The 12,694-nt window shown below is 41.2% G+C and overlaps 1 protein-coding gene across 6 annotated transcripts in view; it reads right to left on the bottom strand.

Annotated features, from left to right (window-relative positions):
• The window catches only part of PPFIBP1 (PPFIA binding protein 1), a 104,102-nt gene that overhangs the window by 11,936 nt on the left and 79,472 nt on the right, over positions 1-12,694 (bottom strand). The window contains exons 10-19 of one of the 6 annotated variants that reach the window (XM_083858832.1): positions 12,158-12,190; positions 10,773-10,834; positions 9,979-10,054; positions 8,740-8,894; positions 7,682-7,812; positions 6,336-6,389; positions 5,645-5,705; positions 4,563-4,592; positions 2,582-2,756; positions 1,074-1,106 (exon numbers count right to left, since the gene is read on the bottom strand). In XM_083858832.1, the coding sequence (XP_083714958.1) occupies positions 1,074-1,106; positions 2,582-2,756; positions 4,563-4,592; positions 5,645-5,705; positions 6,336-6,389; positions 7,682-7,812; positions 8,740-8,894; positions 9,979-10,054; positions 10,773-10,834; positions 12,158-12,190 (810 nt within the window). Of the gene's footprint in view, positions 1-1,073; positions 1,107-2,581; positions 2,757-4,562; positions 4,593-5,644; positions 5,706-6,335; positions 6,390-7,681; positions 7,813-8,739; positions 8,895-9,969; positions 10,055-10,772; positions 10,835-12,157; positions 12,191-12,694 lie in introns of all 6 variants that reach the window. The other 5 variants (XM_083858830.1, XM_083858831.1, XM_083858834.1 and 2 more) reach the window with 5 other exon arrangements.

The following is a 12,694-nucleotide window of genomic DNA, read 5'->3' as shown; positions in this document are numbered from 1 at the left end:
TGCCAGTGTATCCTTCTGCTGGGCAAACTTTAGATGATTCAGCCAGAATACCTATGAATATGTCCCATTTTCCACCTTGTCAAACCTCACAGTGAAGCAACAAGGTCACACCAAAGACCATTTCCAGGCACTTTGGTTTGGTCACTATCGAGCACAGGGATCCTGCCAGTGACAGAGACAGCAATAACATCGAACCAGGCTGTGGCATTCGTGGCTTTTGCTTTACTTGTAGAAGATAAAGTGAAAAAAAACAAAAACATGTAAATGGCATACTAGAGAGAGACCACCAGGACAAGGCTGGATGCATTAGTAGCAGAGATTTGTGGGAATTGTGCTGTTTGCTCCTCATACCTGGCTCCTTTTCATGCACTGACACAACCCCATAGAATAGATAACATTTAGGGGCCCATGTGAGAAAAAGAGAGGGCCCAGAGTCCTTGGTCTTTTTGCCACCTCACATGGCTGTGCCACCACCCACTGAAACAGCTCTGCTTCCTAAGGCAGGACTCACCTCCCTTGCCAGAACCACCCAGGGAATGCTCACATCAAAAGACTATCTTTTTAACTATATGAATGGCTCCTTCCTCATCTGCCCCAGTTATTTCTCATTTGTTTTATTGCATCTTAAATACAACTACATCTAGAAGACAAATTACACATGCTTTCCCTCAGAACTCCCTTAAATGAATACCTGGGAAATACAGCTCATTCCTTACTTCACCACTCTTTAAACTCTTCCACTGGATCCAGGACAGGTGGCAGCACAACAGTAACTAAGCATCACTAATTCTCACTTGGTACCTCGGTCTGTGGTAACTTTGTGCTCAAAGTTACAGCAAAAGTCTCTGCAAATTGACCCGCAATCTCTCATTAGTAGCAGCTACTCAGGAACAGCACAGCTAACTTTTAGCAGAGGGCAGATGTTACATGGAAACTCCTTTTAGTGATGGGCAGAAGTTCCGATGCAGAGCTCTGGTGCCTGGCTGTGGTTTGGGAAGTGTGTGGCCACAGGCAGCCGTTAGCAGCAGTCAGGGCACAGGGCTGGCACGGGCAGACATGCAGCATTACTGTACCTAAAGTAGGTGCACTGGCACTTCGACTGCGATCTTCAGATATCCACACAAGGCACAAACCCACACGCAGCACAACGGGAGAGAACACGCAGAGGCACAAGGTCAAACACAATTCAAAACTCACAGTGACAAAGTACGGGACAAAAGGAGGGAGGGACATGAGACACAAGCGCCACACAAATGCTGAAGTCACATGGGATTAGGGTCACCAATCCACTGGGAAATTCCTTTTCCTAACAAAGGAGAGCTCTGTAGTGGGGAGAGAAAAGCAGCACCGCAGTCACTTTGGTGCAAGAAGGTCACTTGCTCCAGGACCCACTGCTCCTATGAGGTGGCAAACATCTGGACAGCAGCTTTACAGAAGGAAGCATTGAAATCTGGATAACATAAATAATTTACTCAAAGTCACAGGCCCCTGATTTAGATGGTCCATCTTCCACTCCTTTATGACAGCCACAAGTGCTGCACTTTGTTAGACAAATTAATTTCAGGACAAAACAGGGGATTACACAAAAGCAAACATGAAATAAACCAAAGTGAAGAGTCTAACCCTCAGAGTAGATTGTACATCTATTCCAAGTAAGCTAGCAATTTCCCAGGCTGTATGTCACAGGCAAGAATGGGCAACATATCATCAATGTGTAGGTATGTTACTTGTTTTGACCAAAAATCTAAAATTCTCTTGGAGTAAGTAACAAAGCAGAAGCTATCCCCCTTCAGGCTTCTGAAATAGAGAGCTAAATTCCTAAATCTCGTGCAAGAGAAAAACAAAACCCTCAGATGTCTGGCAGAAGATCTAATGCAGGGACTCACTGGATGCTTGAACTGAATCACTGGAAAGACTGCTAGGGCAGAGCAGTAAACATAAGTGGAATTCCAGTTCATGACAACAGTGATTTCTTCATTAAACAGAACATTTTATTTCTTTGTCGTATGCAAATGTCACCAAATGACAATACCAAAATACGCCCCCCTCCCCCTGCCAACACTACAGCTAAAAAATCAACATCAGCTTGAATGACTTGTCAATCCTGTTCCTGTTGTCACCACCTCTTTTGCAAGGCTGCTTAAGTACAAAAAAAAAAAAAAAAAAAAAAAAAAAAAAAAAAAAAAAAAAAAAAGGAGACTGAGTGCTGCTGTCCTATTTCTGTATATCTGAAAATCTTATGAAAGATAAACCGAGGATGGAGCCAGGGGAAAAAAAGAAAAAAAAGGCCCACAAATCCCATGTGTGAACTACTGCCACACAGCCAGCATTTAATACAGCAGCAAGCCCCTACGAGGTCCCAGGGGAGATACAACAGCAGAGTCTGAACAACACCAAATACTTCCTTACATCAGTGATTGTTTTTTCTTGCTGTTTGATATTTTCCAAACATTCTACTGTCAGAATTGCCACCAAGTCAGGGTGAGACTAAGGCTGGCTTTCCTGCTTCTTAAGGCAGGTACAGCTGTTTTTAAGATGCTTCAAAATGCACAGAATCTAAATGCAGAGACACAGTACCTACCCAGATTGGGGGCACTTGCAGTCCTCTTGTTATTTTTTATCTTGAAAAAGCCTCGGCCAAAGGAAGATCTGGCCTTGCGGGTGCCAAAACTGTCCTCGTCGCCTATGCCACCGTGAGAAGGAGATTTGGGAGGCAGGGTTGCAAAATTATTGCCTTCCACAGGAGGTTTAGCCTGCTTGAATTAGGGAAATAAACAGTCAATATAAGGGAATTGCAGAAGGCCTTTTGAGAGCCTGCAAAGTGACTGCTGGCAGATAATCTGGGAAATCCTTCTCATCTGTCACTACAAGAATACAGAAGGTAAAAAACATAAAGAAAAACATAAACAAGATCTTCATTTGAATATGTTGTCCTGGTTTGGTCTGGGATGGAATTAACTTTTTCTTAGTTCAACACCGTGTACTGGTTCAGTGATGTGTTTTGGATTTAGTAGCGAATAAGGTGCATAACACTGGGATGATGTTTGCATTGTTGCTGAATAGTGCTTGCCCTGAGTCAAGGACTTTGCATTTTCCCATGCTCTGTCAGTAAGGAAATGCACAAGAAGCTGGGATGGAGCATGTCCAGGACAGCTGACCTGAGCTACCAAAGGAGTATTCCACACCACAGAATTCCATGCCCAGTATATAAACTGGGGAGGTTACTGGGAAGGGGAGCCAATCATAGCTTGGAGATGGGCTAGGCATTGGTCAGTGGGGGATGAGTGATAGTATTGTGGGGCATCACTTGTCTTCTTTGGGTTTTCACTCTGTCTTCCTCTCCCTTTTATTCTTAGGTTTTTTTATCATTATTATATTATTGCGTAAAATGTTTGTATCTCAACCCTCAATTTTTTTTTTTTTTTTTTTTTTTTTTTTTTTTTTTTTTTTTTTTTTTTTTTTTTTTTTTTTTTTTTTTTTGATTCTCCTCTCCATTCCACAGGGGCAGGGATGGGGACCAGCTGTGGGGTCCTTTGTTGTCAGCCAGGATTAAACCCTGACATATGTTTAGCATCCAGGATGACTATCACTAGCTGCTAAGAGTAAATTGTGTTCTTTAAGATGTTCTTCAATTTCTGTAAGGCTGACTTAAAGGTATGGAAAAGGTAAAAAGAGAGGCAAGGCTTTGAAATTCTCCAGTTTTTCAGTGTCTGTCTCCCCCCTTGGAAGCTGTAGGGGCACAGTAAGTGGGAAGCGGAGAGACAACACCCCACAGTACATTGGTTCTCTGCCAAGAGTCAGAGAGCTCTTTCTGTCTGTCACTGTTCTGCAATTTCTTAATTAATGGATTAATTGACTGTGTCCACTGCCAAAGCAAAGAGGAAATTACATATTAAGCAAGGAGTATAAATGCCAAGAGAGATATCAGACACTCCAGTTAGCCAATTTAAAGCAGTACTTTAACCTTGCCAGCTCTTTCACTGTCTTTTTGAAAGAAGGAAGCAAAACCATTCACAGCCCAAATAAAATCCTTTGGCTTTTGCTGAACCAATACAGCATTCATCCTACGAGTGGTATCTGAGGTCTGTCACCTCTGCTCAGGTGTTCCTAGAGGTAAGAACTGCAAGATGTGGCCTTAAGGTACCACAGGGTGACTGTTCTGCAATGACAGGCTTTTCAGACACACACTTGCTACTCACAGGAGACAACTGAGAAACCCAAAGGTTTTTAAAGATACACTAATCAAAAACAATTACAGAGTTAGTAAAATGCTCACTGGTTAGCTTTGCTAATTATCTGGCGGGGGGAAACATTAGCTTAGCTGGTAACCTCATCCTCAGTCAGACTGGAAGATAATCCATGTGTGAGGAGGCAAGGACATCCTGAGCACTGAGCAGTGCCACTGATGGCAACACACACCAGAGATTCCTCACTGTCCTGTCTGCAGGACTTCCATTCCCCGTCTGGAACTGTGTGTGGCAATTCCACACCTCCCAGCCTCCCAACACCTCCTCACTGCCCGTGTTTCTCCAAGGACACACACCACCACACACGCACATTACCTCTGATGGCTTCTGTGCACAGTCTCTGTCCTGTTTGGGAAAGATTAAGACATTTAAAAAGGTCATGGTTTATAGCCAGTATTCAATTCATTATGATTACCCGACTTAAGTTCTGACTGCTCCTTTTCCCCAAAATAAATCTCTTCAGAGCTGTATTTCACACAGATTAAGCCTTGCTTGCTTTAGGTCAGTGAGCTGACATGGAAATAGGGTTGCTTTGGTTCACTTTGTCAAGGATTAGCTGTGCATATGATTAGTGACACACAGAATGTTAAGGCACTCACGGGCAGAGCTGCCTGAGGGGACCCAGAGCAGGAACCAGAGAGGGTAGAAGCCAAGTAAATAAAACATCCACAGCCTCTACTCCTTGTCTGTCCAAACAAACAAAAAACCAAAGACCCTCCAACCCATGAACTCCAGCTCTTATCAGATTCTGGTGACATTTTCAGTCCTGTCAGGCCCCCCCTACACTGCAAGGCACAGGAGGTATCAGGGAATGCAGGAGCTTCTGGGAGTTCAGGCTGCCACAAAAGAGCACATGAACTGCACTGATTTGATGGTATTGATAGAGATTAGCTGCTTTTGGTCACTTCCACAGAAACCTAAACTAAAGCTATCCCCAGACATCTAAAAGCTCAGTATTTTGTTTCTGACTACCTAAAACATACAGTCAACCCAGACTATATTTTATAGTGCATTAATTGCACGGCCTTCCAAAATTATTCACCTTAAACACAAGTATCAAGTGGTGGTGGGTGTTATTTTTTTCTTGTCTTAAATCAGAAAAGCATAACAAGTAAAGAAGTCCCATCTCATTATCTGAGCAAAACTACAGCAAGAGAGTCTCAGGTAAAAGCCTCATACAAACAGGGGGAAAAAAAAAAGCACCTGTGTTTTCAAGGACAGATTTCCTCTTTAAGAGAATATGGAAGATGTCACATGTGTGTAACCATTGCCAACACATGCCACAAGGAGCCCTGCTTTGATTCAGAATTTCTCAGAAGGCAACACAACACCCACAGAGTCACAACAGAGATGTCACACCTATGTGCAAGGAGATGGAAGTAGGAGACCAAACCTACCACTTCAGATGCCTCTTTCCTCAAACTGCTCAGACTGCTGGACTTCTGCAGTGTCGAAGTTCTGAAACAACAACATAAAAACCAAGCTCAATTACTAGAATTAAACTTGCTAAGATAAAGACGCTAAAAGGAATCACCTTTAAAAACAGCATTATAATACATGATGAAATATACTAAACCAAATGATATTTTGAATTAAGATGCAGTAATCAGTGCAGTAAATGCAGTAATCAGAGCCCATGCAATTTAATGAGATACTGGAAGAACTTCCACACTGGAATAACTGCTGCTTTAGGGAATATGGATATGTCGCAGAAACTAAAATTATTTTCTCATTATAGTGAGCTGATCACTTTCCCCCCACTATTAAAAAAAAAAAAAGCAAATCATGTGTGCATGCAATGTGGAAAACTATAAATTTCAAAGTATACTGACAGTCTACCACCAAATTAGAGATGCTTCACAATGTAACAGGAAGTACCATGTGCCCAAATAAAGCATTGGAAAATAATGATCATGAAAGCATGGGACATGAGCAGACACCTACCATCACCAAATACCATCTTGGCTAGAATTAACTGACCTATTTACAAGTGTATGTAAAATACGGGGGGTGCTTTGTGAGGGTTCAAGTGACCATCAAGTGACCATTTAAATCTGTCCCCTGAACAGTTTTGATTGTAGCACTTACACTGGACTATCACACAGATGAGTTTCAGGGGAGGAACCTGTTGATCTTCCTTCACTGTAAAAACAAAAAAGATATGAAAAAAGGCTGAGACAGAAATCCTATTACCTCAGTCTGCTTTAATTTTGTTTTCACTTCAGCTTTTATGGTACTAACACATGGCAAATTTTCCCTGCTATGGTGGCAAGTCTTGTAAAAGATAAAAAAACAAAAGGTGAGCTCAAGAGCCCCAGGAAAGACAACTCTCACTGCAAGATGGTGACAATACTGAACTATTCAGCTCCAGTAAATGCAGAGGTTCCAGCAGGGTCTGCAGCAGCACAGGGAGTGGCGGTCACCATCTCCTGGTCACCACCCACAGCACAGGGCACTTTGCTGCAGTTTAGTGCTTGTTTTGGTTTTTTCCAAGAGGAGACACACAAATTCCTGCTGGTGATGGCTTGAGCTGCATGAGGAACACGCACAGCACAAACTGAGCAAAGCTGGGCTTCTGGACAGGATCTTTTCCTTGACTGGAACTGGAAAACTCACATATCAAATTGAGCTTGCACTGATATTTCACATGTTTCAAAGTCAACATCTCCTTGCCTCTGGATTCTTAGTGTTTGATACTCCTTAAGACAAAGCCAGGGATTTGGACCCAGAAGGGAAAAAAACAAGTACAGCCTTTGTTGAGCCTGGGGTGCTTTTCTGTAGTCCCTGCAGTGCCAGTGCAAGTCTTCAGGGATTGGGTTTCCTCTCAGGACAAGGAGGGTGCAGGATTAGAAATGCTGGTGAAAGGTGACAGCCACTCTTCACCCAGCAGCTGTCACTGGTTCCAAGCATGGGGACTCCTGGGTGCCACAGCTCAGCCACAGCCCCAGGCTTTAGCCACACATCTCTTGGGTTTCCTCTCCTCCCTGGGTTAGAGGTGGAAGCCCTTTTGTTCTGGCAGTGCCTTACAACCATCTTTAGCAGCTGTGAAAAATGTCTGACACAAATCACTAGGGTAGGCAGAGCCAATGCTGTGCCAGCCAGACTTCCATGATGCAAACCTAGACAAAAATAATGATTGTGTGGCCTTGATTGCATTAGATCAGCTTCCCTCTCCTTCTGTTCATTCCTTGGGAAGCAGCTGGTACAGACCATGAGTGCTGCTACAACAGCAACCAAACCAGCCTTTGCTTACTCAGGATTTAATCAATGCACTTCAGGAACATGAGCTTGGTTTGCTGCAGCTAGGCAAGGGAATCCTAGCCTTGTTTACCTGGCCAATGGCTTGATAATTCAGTGACTGACAGATTATTGCTCCCCTTAAACATCATAGAATATTGGGTTTACAACTGAAAAATACATGGAAACCATAATACCTCATTTCATTTGCAGGATCTGGCCTAGAGTGTGTTTTCAGTCTCTCTGCAACAGTTTCTGAGCTTTTGGATGTCGACGAAAAGGAAGGGATTGAAATCTGTAAAATGCTGGTGTGGATCTGTAAGGAATTCTGAAAAGAAGGAAGAATATGTGTTACAATCTTCTGAGCTGAAATTAAGCAATCATAACTGAAAAAAGGGTAACAGATAAACCACGAAGAGAAGGATCTGAAATAAGGCTTCAAAAGTGTTTTTTTCCTTATTGTAGTAGAATGATTTACTCCTTGAAAGATAGCACTGCAGATAAAACATGAATCATTGCACAGCTAAGCTACAGCATACACAAAAATCTCACAAGTCTCCCAAGGCTTCCTGCTAAATCTGTCTCTACCACAGACACCATGAAGAGTATCCACATTTCAGGTTTAATCCTGTCCTCAGACACTCAGAGAGTACAAATAATCTGCTAAACATTTAATTTAATTTCATTTTCTTCATAGCATGTTCTTGCTGATAGTAGAGTCAAGACCCTGCTCTGACTTGGAGCTTAGAGAAGAGATCTATAGTTTCTTTACTGGAAAATCTGATTGCAAAAATCAGAGATTGAACCACAACCTACGTATCATTTAACTGAATGGATGCAATTATGATTGTATCCTTTTAAATACAGCAAGATATATCTAGTAAGTCACAAAATATTTACTTCAGGTTCATGCCAAAGTAAATGTAGCTCCTAAAACAGTTACATTTGCTAAGAAAAATAATTTCTATGTCTTAAAGAAAAAGTAATTTAGATCTGTTGTCATGATAAATACAACTATTTGCTGTCTCCTGATCCCATCTGAGGATTAAGAAAAATAAGTTTAATTGAAATTCCTCAGCAACTATCACAAGAAAACTACTTTCTCCAAAAGGATATGAGACACTACAAAAAACTGTGAAACCCAGAAAAAAATCTTTTCAGAAACTTGCATTTTGTCATCTGCAATAGGAATCCAGCACAAGCAGTGTTTTCAAGGAACAATGGCATTAAATAAAGCAAAGAATCCATAACCTACCTCTTCATGAATATTTACGTTGAACTCATCATGGATTGGAGATGCTGTCACTGGGGTTGGGGATGGGCTTTTCTCTTGGTCAGTCACACTTGGTGTGTCCAATAAACCCATGGAAACAGACCCTGAATTCAAGTCTTCACTTTCACTCTCCTTGCCTGAAGGGAGAGAACATGAAACTTGCTGGTTCTACAACCCTTTCTCCCACACTGGCTGCAGCCAGCATGCTCAGTTATGGGCCAAAAGTGGAAGGAATTGATTGCTGGGGGTTTTTAGCACAGACTACAATAAGAGAAAGAGAGTCACGGCCAAGTGCCACTTCTCAATTCAACCATCACAACGCAGCAGCGTTGGAACAGAGGGAGGTCAAAAAGCCCAGCAAACACCCTCAGGACATTGAGTGGCATCAGTTTCAACAAGCTGAATAAACTGGAGTACTTCTTTCCTGTCTGTTCTGGAATTTCATTCTAAACACTTTTGTTTCCCTTATTTACTAAGGAAAAGACCAGAAGGTTGAGTCTGCCTGAAACTTAATATGTCTCTGTGGTACCTTCAAGGTACCCTGAGGAAAAACGCAGCCCATTGCTCAGGAATCTATCACCAGCCTAGAAGTGACCACATCAGGTCTGTAGCCTGCCACAAACTGAGTGTGTCACATTTAGGTAGTGCTGAAGCCATGCCAGTGTTGCCATACTCTGCTCCTTCCACCCTGGATGCTCCTGAACTGCCTCAGGGCTACCAAAAGGCTTGGACTGGTTGTGAAAGACAACCAATACTTTCTAAAAGGTGAGCCAAAATCCAATCCTTGTTGCCACAGAACTGAGACAAACACAAACCAAAGTCTGTTCACAGCAAAAACCTCTCTTGCCCATTTTTTACTGCCCGAAATCTCTGTCCATGCTCCATGAAGTGATCATGGAGCACAGTTCCCAGAGAATCAAGGTCTGCTCTAACACCCTCCTGTGCTTGAAAGAAAGGGCAATACTTATGTAAAAATTGCTCCCCCTTCAACACTCAGCATGGTGTGAACCCAACACCACAAAAATACATATTTTGATTCATCACTCTTGTTGGGCTATTGACAATCTTCACCCTAGAGAATATGGAATGGGCCATTACATGTTGTGGTATAGATACAGCCGCTGCTTGAGTCACACAGTTAAGCTCACCACCACAACACACCTTGAGTTTAAATGAAACAGCAGGTTTTCTTTTTATTTGGTTGTACAATACCTTTTTTACCTTGAGCCAGTATCACCATGTCTTGGACTTTCTTGTACCTATTCAGAGATTGCCGAAGCTCTTCTATCTTCCGATCCTAAAATAAAAGGAAGCTGTGACCATGCTTCCTCCCCCAGAAATAAGAAGTACAAATACTAGATCCTTTAGTTTAACTGGCTGTGAGACTAAAAGAAATGGAAAGTGTGGATGGGACAGGACTCAGAATGCTGAGTGGCTTTGAAATATCAAAAGTTGTATTTAGCAAAAACTATCATCTGATTAATCACCAGAACTGTCCCAGCCTTGAAAGTAGATTTTAGCTCTCTTATTAAGTCAAAGGTAGAGCATAATAAATTTGCCATGTACAAAGGATTTAGGGCTTTGGTGATCAAAAGAAAACATCCTACAAAATGCATATTAAAGCATAAAATCATGTATGAAAATAATTCATACTTCACAGAAAAGCCCTTTTGGAAACATAGCCTGTGATCTGGCACTTGTATGGAGATCTTTACATTTGCAGAACACAAATTAATCACACTGAATTCAACAAAATAACAGTGTAAGGATCCTGGGCAGATCCTGTGCAGATGCAGAGAGCTCATAAATCCTTATAGCCCCTTAAAGGCACTGCAATGCTTCTGATTGCAGATGATCATCAATTTGTACAAATCTGATTTTTCTCACTTGCAGAAAATAATTGATTCTTACAAATCTGATTTTTAATTGAATTGTGAAAAGCTCACATGTGAAGGTTTTCTTAGAGATTTAAATCAATCTGATGAATGATTACTGAAAAATAATGACTTTGCTACCTTCTCTTCATTTGCTGCCATTAGAGATTCTACCGCCTTCTTCATTTTCTGTACCTCTACATCTAAAAACACAATACAGTTCTCCAAGTCAATTTACATAAGATCATGTAAGGAAATAAGAAAAACAAAAAATCTAGAAGCAACTCAGTAATATCTGAAAGTAGATTAACAAATTTACAGACAAAACATAAGCCATTTAAATACTTTTTAAAATGCAAACACAAAGAAGGAAGCTATTTTTCTTAAAAACCTCTTCTCTGACATTTTTATCAAGGAATTTATGAAATCCAGAAAATTTCCTTCCTCTTCCCACCCCTCTCCAAGCCTTACAAGAATGGAAAAGTCAAGAGTAAAACTACTGCTTGACTTTCACTATCTCTATCTTTAAAATAACCAAATACCTGCAAAACAAGAAGTCCAAAATAATAATAATAGCAATAATAATAATTAAGAAATATTACATTTGGAATGCAATAAAACACATCTCCAGTACAACAGTCAATGACCACCCCAAATGGCATCTCACAAACGCACTCGACAAAGCCATGGGATTAATGGATGTGATGAAGGAAGCACCGTGCAGTGATGCTCAGCCCTAATCCAGCATGGATAGAGCAATGAGGAGGGAACAATGGAATGATATAGGTATTTGCTGTGATGAGCAGTCATGCTGGAATATTACACTGCAGTTCAGGCCTGGGAAAAGTTCCTAACACAGACAACAGTGCTTCATCTATAATCCTTATTTACCAAGTAGTAGAAATACATGGGAACATGTATGTTCTGGAGGTGTTGTGGAGTAGGAATTAAAAAAGAATGGAAATTATCTCCATTTTTTCCTAAAGATCTACCTTGCATAAATGAAGTAAAATTCAAATTTTACTACAAAGGTAGGCAGGTGGCCAAACTCACAAGCAAAAAAGCCTTGCTTCAACTCCCTAAAAATTAATGGAAAGCAAACAGAGCAGGAAGAACAATCTCCTCCTTAATGAAATACACAAAGAAAAGAATCTGCCCAGCTGGCTTTCTAGATGAAAGACATTTAGACACATCGGGCTAAACCAGCAACTGATCCAGTTCCAGTGATTTTCCCTCAGTTATGCTGGCTGAAAATCTGGTCTACTGGATTGCAACTGCATTTCACTGAAAGGCAACTGCCTTGTGAGCCTTCCCGAGACCCAGTGTTCCTTCATCTATCAGGTTTTCTTCAAAAACTTTGTGTTTCAAGTGTGATGTACTCACCCTTGCTCTCCACTCTTACTGTAAGTGTAACTAAGGGTTATAGATGATGCAACCTAACAATGTTTGTTAAAGCAGTTTTGCAAACACATGCAGAAAGCTATTCTGGAATGCAAATGCTCATGGAAAGACACCAGGAACCTTACTTTTATCTTTGAGCTTCTTTTTACAATTTTCATCTGTGCAGGGAAAATCCATTGGATTGGAAATTAGCATGAAGGTTATGACATGAAATAACTTTTAAGACATTATGGATACTTAATGAGTCAACTCTTCCTCACTTCATTCAGCTAATGAGGCAGATAATTTGTTATCTGCAAACAGAATTTTTAATATCAGTCAGTCCAAGGCAGATAAACATGTTTCATCACAGCAAAAGATCTTCTGCTGAGCTACACTGAAAACCATAAAGCTGAGGACCAGAGGGTAATGAGAGTTCAAGTAGTTCCCCAGGGAAAAAAGCCCTATATAAGTAGTCACGAATGCAATGAAGTCAGACCCTGTTCACATTTAAATGTTCTTTAAAAAAAAAATAGAATCACAGTTCATTGTGATCACTTTTAGTGATCTTAGGCAGTGGTTTTGAAAACACCATGTCATGAAATAAAATGTGACAATCTACACACAGCATATTCCTCCTCAGGTCAGGGGAGGAGATTCATCTCTCACGCATTTCTTTTTCT

This window comes from Zosterops lateralis (assembly GCF_965231275.1).
Source record: "Zosterops lateralis genome assembly, chromosome: 4".
NCBI classification, from domain to species: Eukaryota; Metazoa; Chordata; class Aves; order Passeriformes; family Zosteropidae; genus Zosterops; species Zosterops lateralis.
The sequence above is the reverse complement of the archived record's forward strand: the minus strand, read 5'-3'. Positions and strand labels throughout refer to the sequence as shown.